At 34.3% G+C, this 17,144-nt stretch overlaps 2 protein-coding genes across 2 annotated transcripts in view; one reads left to right on the forward strand and one right to left on the reverse strand.

Moving 5' to 3' along the window:
* LOC108773021 (uncharacterized) overlaps positions 1–5,163 on the reverse strand; it is a 77,478-nt gene extending 72,315 nt beyond the window's left edge. Inside the window, exon 1 of the mRNA XM_018538717.1 lies at positions 5,100–5,163. Within this exon, the coding sequence (XP_018394219.1) occupies positions 5,100–5,163 (64 nt within the window). The remainder of the gene's footprint in view (positions 1–5,099) is intronic.
* Positions 5,164–6,762: 1,599 nt separating this feature from the next.
* On the forward strand, positions 6,763–17,035 carry qin (tudor domain-containing protein qin). Its single transcript, XM_018538783.1, has 24 exons — positions 6,763–6,768; positions 7,185–7,409; positions 7,943–8,070; positions 8,495–8,640; positions 9,520–9,648; positions 9,708–9,869; positions 11,111–11,393; positions 11,490–11,640; positions 11,853–11,963; positions 12,083–12,179; positions 12,510–12,682; positions 12,743–12,963; positions 13,088–13,700; positions 14,080–14,228; positions 14,321–14,469; positions 14,530–14,691; positions 14,910–15,079; positions 15,169–15,288; positions 15,381–15,491; positions 15,617–16,168; positions 16,235–16,328; positions 16,431–16,593; positions 16,676–16,835; positions 16,907–17,035. Exons 1-24 carry the CDS (start codon positions 6,763–6,765, stop codon positions 17,033–17,035), a joined length of 4,404 nt encoding a protein of 1,467 aa, XP_018394285.1.
* Positions 17,036–17,144: the final 109 nt, after the last annotated feature.

Raw genomic sequence — 17,144 nt, forward strand, 5'->3', positions numbered from 1 at the left:
GCACCTATTCATTATCGTCAGCAGGCATTTCGCACGTGGCGGAAGACATTACGTTTTCACTATATGAATCTCGCACGAGAGAGCGTTATGCGAATCGGCGCGATTATTATAGCGGCAGATTTGTAATAAATAGCCAAGTGATTTGTAACTTGGAGTAATGTTGGAGGACGAGGACTCCGTAGATCCCACATGGGAAAAAATAATTTACACTGAAAGAGAAGATTGACTGATGCAGTAATTTAGATGGTAAAATATGGCATAGCATTTTTTACAATAATTCGCTACAGCGTTCAATTTTTGGTCACGTTAGCCATCCGCAAGCAATGGCTGCTATAACTAAAAGTTAGCTACTGTAACCGAAAATTGGCTGCTGCAACTAATTAAAAATGCTATGCCTTTTTTTCAGCTATCGCGACAAAATCATTGCTTCAGTGTATATAATACTATACTGTAATAAAAGAGCTATGAGACTAAATCTTGCTGTGACGACCAATCGATTGATGTTATACGATAAGATCTGTTTTGCTGGAAAAGTAGAAAAAATTAATCGAATGAATTTGTTTGCAGATATACGTGTTAATTTGCTAAAACAAAATTTATCCGCCAGTAACAAATGCTATACAACAAAATTATCGCTGGTAGAATATCGACATGGGGAAAAGCAAGATTAAAGTATAAAAATGGAAAAAATTGGAGTAAATTTAGAGCAAAATGATTTACGGGTCTAACAAGCTATTCAGCAAATGAAGTTGGTTTAACAAATATTTTTACTGTTCGTATAATAAATAACGAAATTTGCGCTACAGCTAAATATTATTTGTTTATTCTAACGAATCTCTTTTTTTTAAAGCACGCAAATTACGTTTATTAGAAAATATTAAGTCTTTTAGTAAATAATACTATACAGTCAATAGGTATATAGGAAAAGCTGTCGTCGCTTTGCGGATTTTTGATTGTTTCACAGAAATTCCGAGCGCCAGAACAGCACAATATCTTGCGCAATCGCGAGCATTATTATCGCGAAGGGTACAAAGAAAACAATGCAAATTGCAATGGTGCGCTTGGTGTACGATTGGTGAACGTTTCCGCGCGGAGTTAATCGGAGTTTTGCGCGAGAACGCAATTCGCATTTTTGTCAAACGAAGCGACGCGAGCGGCAGGATGGATGGGATATTCCTTGTCGCGCGCGCTGGGGAAAAATTCAGCCGCACGTGTTACGTCGCACATGTTTTTAACGCCACGGTTTATGGTACGTCGGGCATTTGGAGCGATTTTTATTCGACCGGTAAGGCTCAAAAGTCGCGCTTCATGGCGACACGCTAGAACGCGCGTTGAGCGAGAATGCAGATTATACGACGATAATGCGGTAGCTGGAAATTCTATAATAAAAGTTTGCGGATCAAAAATAGCAGGTATAAAGAGTTAATAGATTTCTTACGTAGCTATCTATTAATTTTATTTTTTTTTGCTGTTTCTTTCAAAACTGTACGAAGCTTTCCAAGTGCAATGTACACAGAAAAATATTCTAGATTCTATTGCTAAAAAAAAAGTGATTATTCAATTTATTTTCTTTTTTTTTTTTTAAGTAACAATTATCTTCAATAAAAAATATATCTGTCGATTACAAATTCTAGAAAAACTCATTGTATACTTAAAATAAATTTTTTTTAAGAAAATTGTAAAATTGATTGAAGAAGAATTTGTACAATAAGCAAATCGAATTTTAATTTAATAATCTTGATTGACATATTAAATTATATATATTCAGAATGTATTTTGAATTAATTAATTATGATGAACTTATGATAGATTTATGAAACTTTTGAATTACTTGAAACAAGTAATTAGTACTTGCGTACAGCAATTTCTTTGTGTGTATCGAATGAATCATAAATGGAAGATTAATAAAGAGACTGATCTACTTTAGCCAGATGTCCGATGGGGATTTGTTTTCAGAAAAAACCCACCGTGTCACTTCCATTCTTTCTCATCCCGTTGACTCTTATTACAAAGTCTGTAACAATTGCCATCTCGAGAAATTTGTAAAAACGAGTGGATGTCATCAACGGTCGAAAATCGTTTCTCGCAATCCGCTGATACGTGATTCGATTAATTATTATCCCTTTTCCTCTTTCACGATCCTCGTGCACGTAAATACACAGAGACGAATCTACTCTAACCATCCTTGAAAAGAACGAGGTTGAGAGGCTGGGAGATCCTTGAACGATGTTTCTCTCTATCTAGATCGTCCGAGTAAACAGCTCGAGGTGGAACGCCTTTCAAATCAATCACAGATGGATCTTTCAGGTTTTTCCGCAGAAGCTGCTACATGCAGGGGACTCGTAAATAGCGATGGTCAAATAAATATAGATATAATTAAATTGAAGCTAGCAAGTCTCTTTACTGGATCCGTGTGTATGACGGAACCCAACAACGACGACGACAAAGCTTGCGATATCTCAACGAAAGTTGAACGAAATGGGAAAAATTAATAGTAGAGCGATGGCTGTCATCAATTCGATCATTCGAGTACCTAAGCTTTGCTCCTTTGATGTCAAACATTGTAGATGAAAGAAAATTGAAAATTTTTCTTACACTGTTAAAACAACCGGTAAAAAGAAATAATATTAATTACTAAATATCTTAAAATTTTCCTTCATTTATACTGTTTGATGTCAAATGAGCTTGAATACTCGAATGATCGAACTAATGACAGTGACGACAGCCATCGCTTTACTATTAATTTCTCCCATTTCGTTCGACTTTCGTCGACATATCGCAAGCTTCGTCGTTGTCGTCGTCGTCATTGGGTTTTGTCATACAAGCGGATCCACGACGACCCGCTCGTGGAACTCGGAGAGAATTCTTTCTCTGGAATCCACCTTGGAGAGGGATGTTCGAGCGGTAATTGAGACGATGTCCGATGGGGGTTTGTTTTCAGAAAAAACCCGCCGTGTTACTTCCATTCTTTCCCATCCCGTTGACGTGTTCCGGTCTTAGTCTCCACGCGGGGCAGCTTTTCCCCTTTTTTTTTTCTCTTGCTGCGTCCTTTTGCGTTGGTCGTTCGATCGATGTCATACCCAAGGGATGATAAAAATAAAGAGGGCGAGTCGGGAGGAGGGTAGGGGGAGACGAGAGAAAGAGAGAGAAAGAATAACGAGGGGGGGAGGGGAGGAAAGCGTAAAAAGTACGCATTACCTTCCGCTAACCAGCCGACTTTTTGCGACACGCGCGTCCGCGTGCGGTTATTACTTTTTATCGCATGAAACGTTTTATTGTCCATTATACTTGGCCATCGAGGATAGAATGAGCACGTAGATAAATAAATAGATAGATCGAGGAACGGCAGAGAGGAGAAGAGGGAGCTGTGCGATGTCCACGAACATTTCCGTCGCGAACGACGGAAATAAAAGCGACGAAAAGATCGTGACCAGCGATGCTCTTGTATGCGACTCGAGTTTCCATCGCATCACCTATTGAATCTTCTTTGTTTATCATCGATTATCGCTCTAGATATCCCTTGGGATGAGTCAACTATCGTTACAAAACTATCGCCTTTCTGACTTGTTCGTGCAGTGAATTCGGATCGTGTTGGAAATGCGGGATGACTTAACACGAACGAGTCTCTAAAAGTGACAAATTGAAAAGAATCTTTCTTAGTTCTTTTTCAATTCTTACATGAGAGATGATTTGAAAGTATCACTATTTGAAATGATATCTCCATAAATTTCTTGGAGTGAAATTTCACTCCAAAAGAATAGAAATACTGCCACTTTTGAATAGCACTTTTGAGTGGCACATTTGTACTCTTTTTTTTTTTTGCAGGGTGAGATTTCACTCTTTTGAAGTGAGATTCACTCCAAAGGTAGTCTTACTTTTTCGGAATGAATTTTACTCCAAAAAATTAAAATCGTACTTTAAAAGAATGGAAATTTGTCACTCTTATTCAAGAGTGTAAGATTTTATTTGCTAGGACGATAGATTTACTTGTTATTAACATAATAGCAGCAAATTGTTGTAAATATTGACTGCAGCCGGCAAAAAAGCAGCTTTGCAATCATTGTAAATTTCTTTAACATGATTGGACTTGCCCCTTAGTATCTCACTGCATCTAAATGTATAAACCAATCATATCAAAGAATTTTATTGTACAACAGTTGCAAAACTGCTTTCTCTGCTGAACACAGTCATTAATTTTTAACAGAGGTGATAAATTATCTCGGAATGTATCAAACAGCTATAAAAACATATTTTTACAAAGAGAATGATTGCTTTTATTCACATTCTATTACATAGAAGTAATGTATTATATTGAGAAATTAAATCACTACAGTTTAAATGTGCCGTTGAAGTAAAAAGCTGTTCCGAGCATCGTCACGATCTGTAACTGGAATCGTTCTTTAGAAGGAGAGTTGGCACTATCTTGTTTAACCTGATAAATCGCCCGTGGAGAACTCCTTCTCTCTTTAGCGTCTTCGTGGCGCGGCGTTAATTATACTACGCAAATAGTCAAAGGGTAGTCCGGAAGGGAAGTAGGTATCGGCGCGGTTTGCTCGAACGGTGCGGCGGATGGGGGCAAATTAAGTTCATCCGACGAAAACGCATCGTCTGTGAATCGGTCTACGGTTTACGCGCGTTTAATTAGAGAACGCGGAGAGCATCTACGACCTTCGTGGAGCGTCTTCGACGCCCGTTCACTCTTGTAATAATTCAACGCTCAAGGAAATTACGCGTAGACCAATCTGAACGAGTGAAGATGAGACTAATAAGAATTATAGAAACCCTCTAATAAGAGTCACGAAATAACTCCAATTTTGATTGGTGCCGCTATTTTTCAGCAGACTGATAGATATCGACTGTGTATCACAGTCATATCTTATTTTAGATATTGTATAATACAATTGTGTTTATTGAAGAGTTTCTAGTAAGAATTTAAAAAAAGAATCAAATGCTGGTTTAAAAGAGAAAACGAAGCTTTATTGATTTTGTCCCAAGCTTTCTTATTCCTTTTTATCTTTTATAACGTTGGCGAACGTTGGAAGCAACGTTCCTGCAGGGTCGCTTGAAAGCGACCCGAATGTTCAAGTGACGAAACTCACCCGAGACGATTGTCAAGAGAAACGCTGCACTCACGATGGCAATCGCCACGCAGAGGAGCCTCATATTATATATCCCTTATCTCCTCCGCTCGTCCACTTCTACCCTCTTCCTTCTCGTGACTTGCGCCTCCGTGTTGGCACCAAGGGGAGAGCCTAAGATCGCGGACGCATCGTAATTGAGTCGATTCGCTTCGCGGCGGACCGGAGAAGGCACGGAGACGCGAGTGTACCCGCGCCGGCGAACGAAACTTCACGACTGTTTTGCGGTTGGGTATGCGACCGGTCGCTCGGAACGTGAAAGACTGAGGAAAGGCTCGTGCTGGCCAAGTGATATTAGTCTCGCACAACGGCCCACTCGTGTGCACCGGGCCTCTCCCAGCCGTTCTCTCCGCTCCGACGAGAGAGGAACTCGGTCTCTCTTTCCCTCCGCGGTGGAATCCTCCTCGAGGCGAGAGAACGATGCGAGTCGACCTTCTGCCTTCACGCGACGCCGATCGCAACAAAGATTTCGTGCTCGCTAAATCATACAAGAGAACCTGCCAATATTTTAGTAAATAAATATTGACCGATGTATAGCAGAAAACAAACTAAGTATTCATTTTTTTATCACACTGAAAAAAAAAAGATTGGCTGAATATGGCACAGCATTTTTTTAATTTGCTGCAGCAGCCAATTAAAAATGTTATGCCATATTTTACCATGCATCTAAATTACTCATTTCTTTCAGTGTAGACAAAATCTTGAGAGTCTAAAAATAAGTTTTATGAAGTTTATTCGATTATTGTTGAAAATTATTAGGTACAAGGCTCTGCTAAAGGATGGCTAAAAATATTTATTCCTTTTCTGATTGATATCACTATTATTACCTCAATAACTGAGTTCTTCAGTAATTGAGAACAAAATCTTGAATCTAACAATTTTTGTGATGTAATACGACTATTGAAATTTTACGACTATTACTAAAAATTAACAAATCAATTATTAATTATAATTAGATATTATTAATTATAATTATAATTAGATAAGGCTTAGTAAAAGACTGTTTGTTTTTCATTCTCTGCAATTGATGTACTGCTATCTTAGTTACGAGGCAATAGTGTGACATTATTTACAGAAAATAAATATTTTACGTCATCAGATAATTTTGTATCCAATATCGATATATACAAAACGTTCGGGAAATCTACGAGGCCATTAAGTAAGGAATAATGCAAATAGACACATTAAGCGTGTAAAAGTCACCGATTAGCAATGATAAATTTTCGCGATAGCAATTTATGAGGGGGATCTCCCAAGGGGGGCGAGCTACGGTAGTGCACAATGTTGTACACTTTGTTGATTCCGCCGATTTACTCCGCGCGAACGAAGCGGCGACCTGAGAGTTTGCTGAGGCAACAACGACATTTTTCTCTACAAACTTAGATCGAAAATTCACGAGAGAAATGGTACCTCGCGAGTACGGCCTCTTTCGTCGATTTTGATGCATTGGAGCAATAATATTTTTTTTTATATATCAAGCCATTTGCACGAATGGATATGCATACATTACCAGCAGATATCGAAGTTTTCGCCTTCTCTCCTCCACATCTCGTGCACTTCCAAACTCCACTTTTCACTCACTAAATCTAAGACTTATCTCGTTACCATGTTCCATTCGGGTATGATGGAGGTAATACAAGAAATTTAAAATCCTGTCGCTAAAGATGGCTCGAAATTGAGCCGAAACGTCCGCATTTACGGTACAAATGTACAATTTGATTATTAATTAAATACTCAGTGGATATTCTACGCACAGCAATGCTGTGTTTTACTCTAAAAGCCAATTAACTACCTTTTCGCATTATTTTTTATATATTTTATATATACTGAAAATCTATTCTTATAGTAAAAATCTATTCTTTTTTCTAATTTAATTCTTTATTTTGTTACTTTATTTCATGTCTCGTTCTTTATTTTCTCTTATAAAATTTCTTGAATAAACCTTCATTACTTAAATTATACATCATACATTTCTGCACATATGTCTCAAACAGATCACGATATAATGAAAATAATATTAACGGATCGTATGTGATATTCTTTCAGAAAGTAAAATCGGCGTTTGCATCCAACACATATAAACTAGAAAATGGTGACACCATCGAAGCGGCATTGGCCCAACATTTCGCGTATCTGCACGGCGTTCTCCAAAGCATAGAAGCAAAATTGTTGAACGAGCTGCATGAACAAGGTAATCGGCTCAAGAACAATTTAGAGGACATCGAACTACAACTTCGATCGCAGGAAGAAACATTGAGGTTGACATTACAGGTACGTCACTCATTGTCAGAAATAAAGCATTATAGACGTTGGAAATTCATCTGTCTTTAAGTCATGCGTTTACTTTGTTATTCTAATGATTCTGTGAAATTTAAATTATATAATTGGCTTTTTTCATAATTAATTTTAATTTTCTAGAATTAAAACAAAAGAATTTTGTGGAGAAGGAAATGTAATGGATGAATATAATTAGGACTATTCTTAGTTAATAATTCATAATTAAATAATTTATAATTAAATAATAGATGCAATAGAAATAAATCCAGCAAAACACCTCTCAATTAAATGTAGATTCGTCACTCTAAATTTATTCTACATAAAAAAAAAGATATTGTTTGAAATGGCCAATTTATGCCCATTTCCACCAATGCAGATTAATTTTTAATCTCGGTTCAATTTTTGCTCTTCATCTTTTTCCAATTCTAAAAATTAGAAAAAGATAAACAGTAAGTTAAACCGAGATTAAAGTTAATCTGCATTGGTGGAAACAGGCATAAGTTGAACTAAATGACATTTGTTTGTAGATAGCATCCTATGCGAAGCAGACCTTCCATAAGGTGGATATACAAAACGCAATAAACATTTTAACGCAAATGGCAGATCTTCCTTGCTATCTGATGTACAAAGACTTAGGCCAGAACCAGAAAGCAACGTAAGTAATGAAAAGCGAATTAATTAGAATTAGAAGAACTCTGTCTCAGGACTTTTTTCGCTGACTCGCGCATGTATGAAATTCTTTCTGCTGCTGACTCGCGCACAATCAGTCCTTCACTATAACTTGAATGTTACTGACTGTCTTTTTATCGAAATTCATATTCAGGCCATTATTTCTTCACTATTCTTCGTGTACGATCACATGTAGCGCGAACGATTATCTAAACATAGTTTTTTATTGTGATATTAGAATCAAATATTACAATAAAAAGCTACGAGTAAATTAACGGTTTCAAATATTCTGTAAACAAACGTTATTTTGATATTTAATTCTTAGTTATTTGAGCTATTTCTTTATATAAATTTAATTTATCGAACGGTATTAGTTTGTTTGCTAATGTAATAGTTTATTTCTTTAATAGATTTACCATCGATGACTCTATCGTTGGAGCCATAGAAGATCACTGTAGAATTGCAGTGCCACCAACGTCATTCTACAGTCTTTTACGAAAAGACGAGCTACCGGAAAGTTACATAACATCGCCTTTACGGAAGAAACCACATACAAGTGAGAATACTAATTTTATCGCAGTTCGAATGCCTTCTTCAAAAATAAGATATATTCTCACCTTTGGATTTTCAATTTTTATTTTAATTTTTAAAAAATAGTTTTTTTTAAATAAATTTTATCAGGCAATGTTTTCAATAGATTTAATAGATTATTATTTTCATAAAAGTGTTAAAATAATAAGATACACTACTCAAGAGACTCGATGTTTTATTGCCGTCTTTAATTTGTAGTCTCATGGTACTTAACAGTTTCATATGCTCGTCAGAATGTATCTGCTTCACACGATCCAATTCAGCCGTCTCCGCGGCTTTCGTTTCTCAGTTTCGTCTCGAGATTCCACGCGGTCCAATTACAGTTCGGCACATTAACTTGTTTTGATTTTAAAGATTGAAAAATGAACACAAATATTAGTGTCCTTGTAAATCGCTTAAATAGTGATATTGGACGCGTTCTCAAGTCGGATAATGCTGCTAGTTTGTTTGCCGAGCGATTGTATGTGATTAGTTGGATCTATAAATACCAATCACATGTTCGTTCATTTAGTAAGCAGGCTAGGTTACTTTGTCGACTTGCTCATTGTCAGACTGTGTGAAATACATTATTTTTAAAAGTTCTATAAAACTAGCAGGACCAAATCAACAAAATCAAATCGGAATTTTTAGTACTTATTTTGTACTAATTTTTACCACCATTAAAAATTTTCTATTCTGTGCCGTTTTGAAAAAGAAAAAAAAACGTGGTGCTATTAGGTTAATAGAGCTTATTTTTAGATAATTCTTGAGAATTCGTCAACGAAAATTTTTACTTAAATCATACAATTACATAATTTGTGCGAAATCGAAAATGCAGGTAAATGATATGAAATACTGTTGACAGAGATTCTTAACCCTATCAGTCCGCAAGCAAAACTAAGTCAAGCAATAATGAGACCGATATTACAATCAGAAACGGATATTGATGAATCACTAATGACATCCATCGAGATGGAAGATAAAGAGAAAGAAAGTAAGTTAGTTTTTTTAATTCTTAGTTCTCCATCTAACTGGTTCTCTTTCTCTTTCAAGGTATTCCTGAGTGCAAGGTGGAGGTGACATACGTTGTTAATCCGTCGTTATTCTTTGTCCGAAAAGTGGCCATGAAAGTAAAATTCCTACAGTTAGAGAAAGCCCTAATGACATACGGAACCGACAAGGAGAATTTAAAGAACCTGATCCATATCAAACAAAGTACGATATTACGATCGCTAACGATAATATTAGACCTATTCTTTTTAACTCAACTTTTTGCACCGTTCATTGTTTCTCTTTTTTTTTCCTTAATGTGGAAAGAAAAGAAGACAAATAAATCGTGTAACAAAAGATTTGGTTTTTTTTTTGTAAATATACGTTTATTTCATTTCAACTTATTACACCAGTTTAGAGAGTGCACAGGGCCCGTATTCTGTATTCACATCTATCAACACTTATCATTAAGTAGTGACAACCAATAAGAACCGCGCTTTTTTCCTAGGATTGTCTTTGCCATTGACCGCATTCAGTAGACTCATCAGTTTTACAATTGTTTTATGATTCTTCGCGGAGGACTATTCCTTTAGATCTAAAAATATAATCCAATCAGCGAGACGAATCATAAAACGGTTGCAAAACTGTTAAGTCTGCTGAACGCAGCCATTGGCAGAAAAAGTAGCTTTGAAACTGTTGTAAAATTTTTGAATACGATTGATTTATACATTTGTAGCGTTTTCTGTTGGCTGCACTATCGCCCACCAGTGCAACACTCGGACAGTAGCTGCGTTCGGTAATAGCAAGTCAGAGGCGTCGGAGTGCTCTTATATTGTAGCATATGTCATGTGCACTATAGAAAAAGAGCACTCCGACGCCTCAGATTTGCATTACCGAACGCAGCTAGTACAGCGTGTTTCTTTAGTTGGTGATAGACAAACTTATTCAATATAACGTGTTTAATATAATGTGTTTTTGTAACTATAGTGTAGTGCAAATTTTATGCACGTATAGTGGAATTTTGTTACACTATCTCAAAAGGACAGTGTAGAACCAGTGTAATATTTAAAATTTGAAAATGGAAGTCAACCGGCAGCAGGATTAAACATGATAGCATGAAATAGTGTATACCATGATGTATACACTAGTGTACTAGTGCAGCACTTACACGCAATTGGTGTAATGCAAGGTTACATTCATTATATCCCAAAAAAACCGCTATTAGATCCAGTGAGAAACTTCTTAGTTTGGCAAGACCAATCGTATTAAAGGATTTTACACAGTTCTAAAGCTGCTTTTTCTGCATAATGCAGTCGTTAGCTTTTGTTGTTGGTTATCGACAATTTTCGATAACCATGTATGTACAGAATCTCAGCTCGGGAAATATTTTAGATGGCTAAAAACGAACTTCTTATTTCAACTGAAAGACAGGCGATCGTTTTTTTCATCATTTTTCATGTTAACAGATGACATGTGCATGGTGAAACAATGGAAAGTCAACGAGTGGTATCGTGGGCACGTGAATACAGTAATAATAAATAACGACGGCGGATTATCCTACAATGTGGTTTATATAGACTATGGATACGAGGAATGCAACATAGGGGCCTCTAGAGTGCGAGAAATAGCTGAACATTTGCAAACGCTGCCACCACAAGCGATTCGTTGCTGTTTAAATGGCTTGAAGCCTAAAAATATGCATTGGACGAATGCAAGCACGAATGACTTCATGAAACTAACAAGCGGAGTGTAAGCCATTAATCGATCCTACGATTTTTACCTTGTGTGTACTAGGAAAGTGTGACTGTCTCCATTAATTATTGGAAAAAATGTTCTACGTTACAGCAACTGCACGATGTCCATTATCAAATCCACCCCTGAAATGTTATACGTCGATCTTTGTGTTCATCCAAAAAATAGTAAGACGGGTCCACAGTCGATGTGTAGCACTATGAAAATTATGGATTATGCACGTTTGGACACTCAGCCAAGTCCAGTAAGCAGATTCGAAAACCCATATATGTATCATACTATTACAACATGCTACAATGCTAGAGCTAATACTACTATAAAGTTCCCCTGTCGTATGCCCAATTGTTATGCCAATACTCAAATTGTTTTAGAAAATCAAATAAATTTGTATTGAACATTTGTATTGTATTATATATTTTCTTATTTTGTTACACATGTTTGTATTTTTTTTTTCAGAAGCCTTCACTGAAAACTTACGTTTATAATAAAGAAGAACTTTTGTTAAATAAAACGATAGTAGTTAACATTGGTTGGATTGAATCACCAGACAAGATTTATGTTTCCAAAGTAAACAGTTACAATCACATTATTACATTTTGCATTTTTCCATAATTTTATTAGAAAGAAAAAAATTTGAGAAGTTTTTTTAATATTTTATATTATTATATTTTTATGGATTTTTTTAGGCTACACGAAAAACTAAATTTTTGAAGTTAAAAAATGAATTAAATGAGTATTATGCAAATGAAACTTCAGCGAAAATTATTGAAACACCACAGAAAGGTTAGTTGTATAATTTTAGATATTTCTCTAATAAGCGAGATAATTTTATAACTAATTGATAATATTAATTAGCCATAAATTTTATTAAGATATTATATATTATAATAATTAAAAATATTTAATTTTAATAAAAGATTTTCTCCTAATTACATAATTATTTTAAAATTGAAAAAGATTAAGTTTTTTTTTCATCACTAAGAATTTGTCAAACATTTGAAATACTAGAAAGAATTGATATTATTCTCTATTTATAAGTGCGATATATCTTTCAAATGCTTTCCTTGTAAAAATTTTGACTTAAATTTCTATCATAATTTAAATTTATTATAGGTTTACCATGCGCTATACAATTAGAAGACAATACCTGGCAACGCGGTGAAATTACTGAAATAATTAGTGAACATCAAGTCAGAGTATTTTGTGTAGATTGGGGATGTACTTTGATTCAAGATCGCGATGCATTACGAATAATTCCACATGAATATACCATGTTTAAGGCGCAAGTAAGTCGAGCCTTTTTCTGTGCACAGAATGACATTATCATTTTCTCTCGTTTGATTTAGGCCATAAGGATGTCATTAATGTATATAATGCCTGAACACAATGGAACATGGAAACAGGAAGCTATAATAACTTTGCTGAATCTCTTCAATAACACTAAATGTATCATGGTGAATCCTCGAAAAAAAACAGAGGACGGGTACAGTGGATGTATGTATAGTGATAACATCGACGTCAGTCGGCAGTTAAAAATTGCAGGCGTTGTCAACGATTATAATATAATGTGAGCACATCAAAGATACAATTTTTTTTATATAAAAATCATTTTTTCAAAAACATGTATATGCTTTATTTTCAAAACATGTATATGAGATGCTTGACTTATTGATTCTTTTATTTCTTTAAAGGAACAAATTTAAGAGCAAATTACAAAAGAAATCACGATCGACTGTTAAAACTAATGTTTCACTACTGGAGAAATCCGATAATAATACCGTTAAAGACTTTTGTATTTCGTACGACAATATAGAAAATGATAAATCTGTGAAAGAAGAAGATGCATTTAAGGTGGAAGTGTCCATTCAACGGGTGATCACACCGGATTGCATCTACGTTGCACAAACGGAACATGAACAAGAGAATCAGAAACTGTTATCGGCTATGCACAAATTTTACGATATGTTTTATTCCGAACCACGCGATAATTGGAGCGAAGGCGCATTGTGTACCGTGTATTCCGCAAAGGACAAGTCATATTTCCGTGCAAAAATATTGAAAATAAAATCCTCTACAGATGTGCTTGTCTATCTCTATGACATGGGCATCGAAGAGATTGTGACAATGAAGGACATACAAGTTCTTCATTCAGAATTCGCGAAGGAAATGACGTACTGCTTTAAGGTGAAACTAGCCGGTATTTTACCATGCGGCGGATCATCCACATGGCCATCGTTATCCTGTACAACACTATCCGAGATTATACAAGATAATGCGTACTGCAAGTTTTATATCACTAAGCCGGTAAGAAATATCTTTTTTCTACTTTTACACTAAAAAAATTTATGAATTTGAGGAATTGTAAAAGCATCACCTTATATAATAAATTCCATTTGTAATCTTATGCCAAATATTTTGATTGCTACATATGTTTATATATAAATATATACACAATATATATATAATGATATATGTATACATAAACATATATGTCAAAATGCATACATAACATACATACAGGAATAAAAATAAAATTTTATCCTGAATTCTGACATAGATTATATTGTCTAAAATAAAACATTTTTATTTTATAAAAATTATATAAAAATAACAACATTAATTGTAATTACTGAATGTTAATTACAAATATAAAAATGTAATTATTTGTATTGTGTATATTAAGGTTCTGGAAGAATTTTCTGATAACGTAATACCTGTCGAGCTTTGGGTAAAACAATCCAAAATACCAGGACCGTTAGCACCAACTAAAATAGAAATAAATTCTATCAACCGAATGTTGGTGGAGAAGGGTGTTGCTTTGCCCATTAAAGAGTAAGTTAATTCAATATTTAATCTGTTCATAAAAAAAAGACCCTTAATTTGTATGCAATGTTTAAATCATAATTTTTAATTCAACTCAATAGCTACTTTGCAAAGGCAGATTCAATTCTCGCAGAAGAATTTAAACAGCAGTTGGAGACTAGTCATTGGGGTATAACGACTGAAGAAGAAGTCAAATGGTTGAACAAAGATCTAACTGAAGATGAATTCGATTCTGATATCCTGATATCACGTAAGCAATCGAGATTGACAAGTTTAAACCTACAATTTTTGAATGTTTTAATTCTTTCAGCTTTCGATACTAAATACAAAGTTTGCAATTCGGCAAATCGTGAGAATTCAGTGAAGTTTTCAGACTGGTTACCACCGACTGAAATAACGGAAGAAGTATTTCATGCTATAGCAACATATGTGGATAATCAATGCGCTGTGTACTTGCATCCTAAAAAATATAGTACGTTGTCTTTTGGTTATATAGTATTAGACATTATTACACAGTTTTTTCTAATTTTTTTAGAATTTCACATTGATTTATGCTTATATCTCTATGCCGTTTATATTATAGCAATAAGAACAATAGTTTTAAAATTTAATAAATAGGAAATATTAAAAAATAGTTTTAATTATTCGAAAAATATGTTGCTATTATTTTTATCATTATATTTTTGTTAGATGCTGAATTATTGCATTATATAGAGACCGAATTGCAAACTTATTATGAGAAAGTTAAAATAAACAAAGAGAAAATATGGAAAGAAGGAGACATATGTATTGCTCAATATCATTATAATCAGAAGTGGTATAGAGGCAGAATTGTCAACAATGTAGGAAATGTAGTACAGGTAAAAAATAATTATTTTTAATTATTATTTTTTTGCATTACTTTTTCTTGATTATGTTTTCTATATCACGATTGTGTGATCTATGTAAGGTGGAATTTGTCGATTATGGCAATGTGGAAGACTGTGAAATAGAACATGTTACGGATGACGTTAGACTAGGACATATTCCTATTCAGTGCACAAAGTGCATCATCAGCGGACTAAGACCGGTAATAGGATTTTCTTTGGCAATATTAATTTCTTGCATAAGTCTGTTTGTTTGCAACTTTTTTCAAAATCTTTCCTTGTGTTTGTACAACAGGCATCTCCGAATGGTAAATGGATGTTGCACGATTTAGACCGCATACACGCCCTTCTCGTTGATCAGGAATTCAAAGTGTCCATTTTACAGCGTCAAGCTACAAATATAATTGTAAGTTGTATCAATGTTAATAGTGGTTTACGAATATAAATTTCAATCTCTATTGTGATGTCCTCAATTATTTTAATATAATTTTGTAATAATATTATGCATATACAATATCATCATGCTCATAGGTATCTATAAATTTATTGCGACCGTGGAAATGTGACCTTCTGATATACCTTTCAAATCACATGGATATGAGTATTAAAATCGAACGTAAATCGTGGAATGATTCGGACGATTCCGAAAATGATGAAGATTCAAAAACCTTGAACACCACCAGGGATGTTATCGTTGAAGACACAATAAATGACTATGAAAAGCTAAATATAACTGAAGCTTCCAAAAAATCTTTGGAGACAAACATAGAGGATATTACATTAAACGAGAATGTAATTAGCGGTAATTTAGTAGAAGTTGCAAAGACAGACTTACCAACTAAATTAAAGAATAAGCACATGATTTCCGATACTGAAAGTATATCCTCGATAGACACGAATATTTTAAATGCGCATATAATTTGCTCAACGCCGCAGCCAGAGGAAGAAGATCATATCATCTCATACAAACGATTGATCATTCCGCAGAATACGAAATATATTGAATTAACATTATGTTGTAACAAAGATCCCATTACTTCATTCGCACAACTAGCAGAAAATAACGACGATATATTCTCTAATGTAAGCATACAAAAATTATTGATATATCTGACATAAACAGCGCCTAATTTATTTATTGTCTTTTAGGAGCTTCATGAATATTACTTACAATATGAAAACGTAATGGCAGAAATGCAAACTGATGCTTATCACCAACCATTAATCAAATCTTTCGTAAAAAGTAATTTTTTAATTATTTTTAATAAGATAAATAAAATTATGCATCATTTAATTGGTAAATGATTCGTTCAATGACACGTATTTACTTTATCATTGTTTTTAGATACCCCGTGCATCGCGAAATTTTCTGATAATATGTGGTATAGATGCATCATTACAAATAGCGAACAAATTTTAAACACTCAGTACATGAAAATTTCATTATTTTACGTTGATTATGGTAATCATGAGTACATACAGTTACATACAACGGACATTGACTCCGAGTAAGTTAAAAGATTTTTATATTGATTTATTTTATATTATTGATATATTTATATATAATGATACAAAAATAAAATATTCTAGAAACTACGATTTACGTGTACCGAAAGAGGAATGGCTGGAATTGCCCGCTATGGCTATCAAATGCACATTTTGGGGACTAAACTTCGTCTCTAACGATATTGATTTATTAGCATCAAAGTTAGATGAAATTTATAATCAAGCAGCTGTGGCCCAAGTTAAGGTAATAAATTCGTTTAAAATTCATTTATATATATTTGAAGCTCACATAAAAATACTTAATTATTATTACAGAAAATTGTTGAGGGCAACCATGTGGTAGTCGAAATATATAAAGATAAAACGTGTACAGAACTATTTTATGCTGATTTAATAAAAGAAGGTTTATATCAATTTAATCCTATGGAAGACTGGAAGGATTAGCGTTAATTCTTTGACTGATTTCAAGTTAAATCACATACATTTATTTCATATGATTTATGACGTTTTGTATGATTTAAGGCTTCTGAGTTATATTGAATCCTGACGTCAG

This window comes from Cyphomyrmex costatus, unplaced genomic scaffold (assembly GCF_001594065.2).
Source record: "Cyphomyrmex costatus isolate MS0001 unplaced genomic scaffold, Ccosl1.0 scaffold102, whole genome shotgun sequence".
Taxonomy (NCBI): Eukaryota; Metazoa; Arthropoda; class Insecta; order Hymenoptera; family Formicidae; genus Cyphomyrmex; species Cyphomyrmex costatus.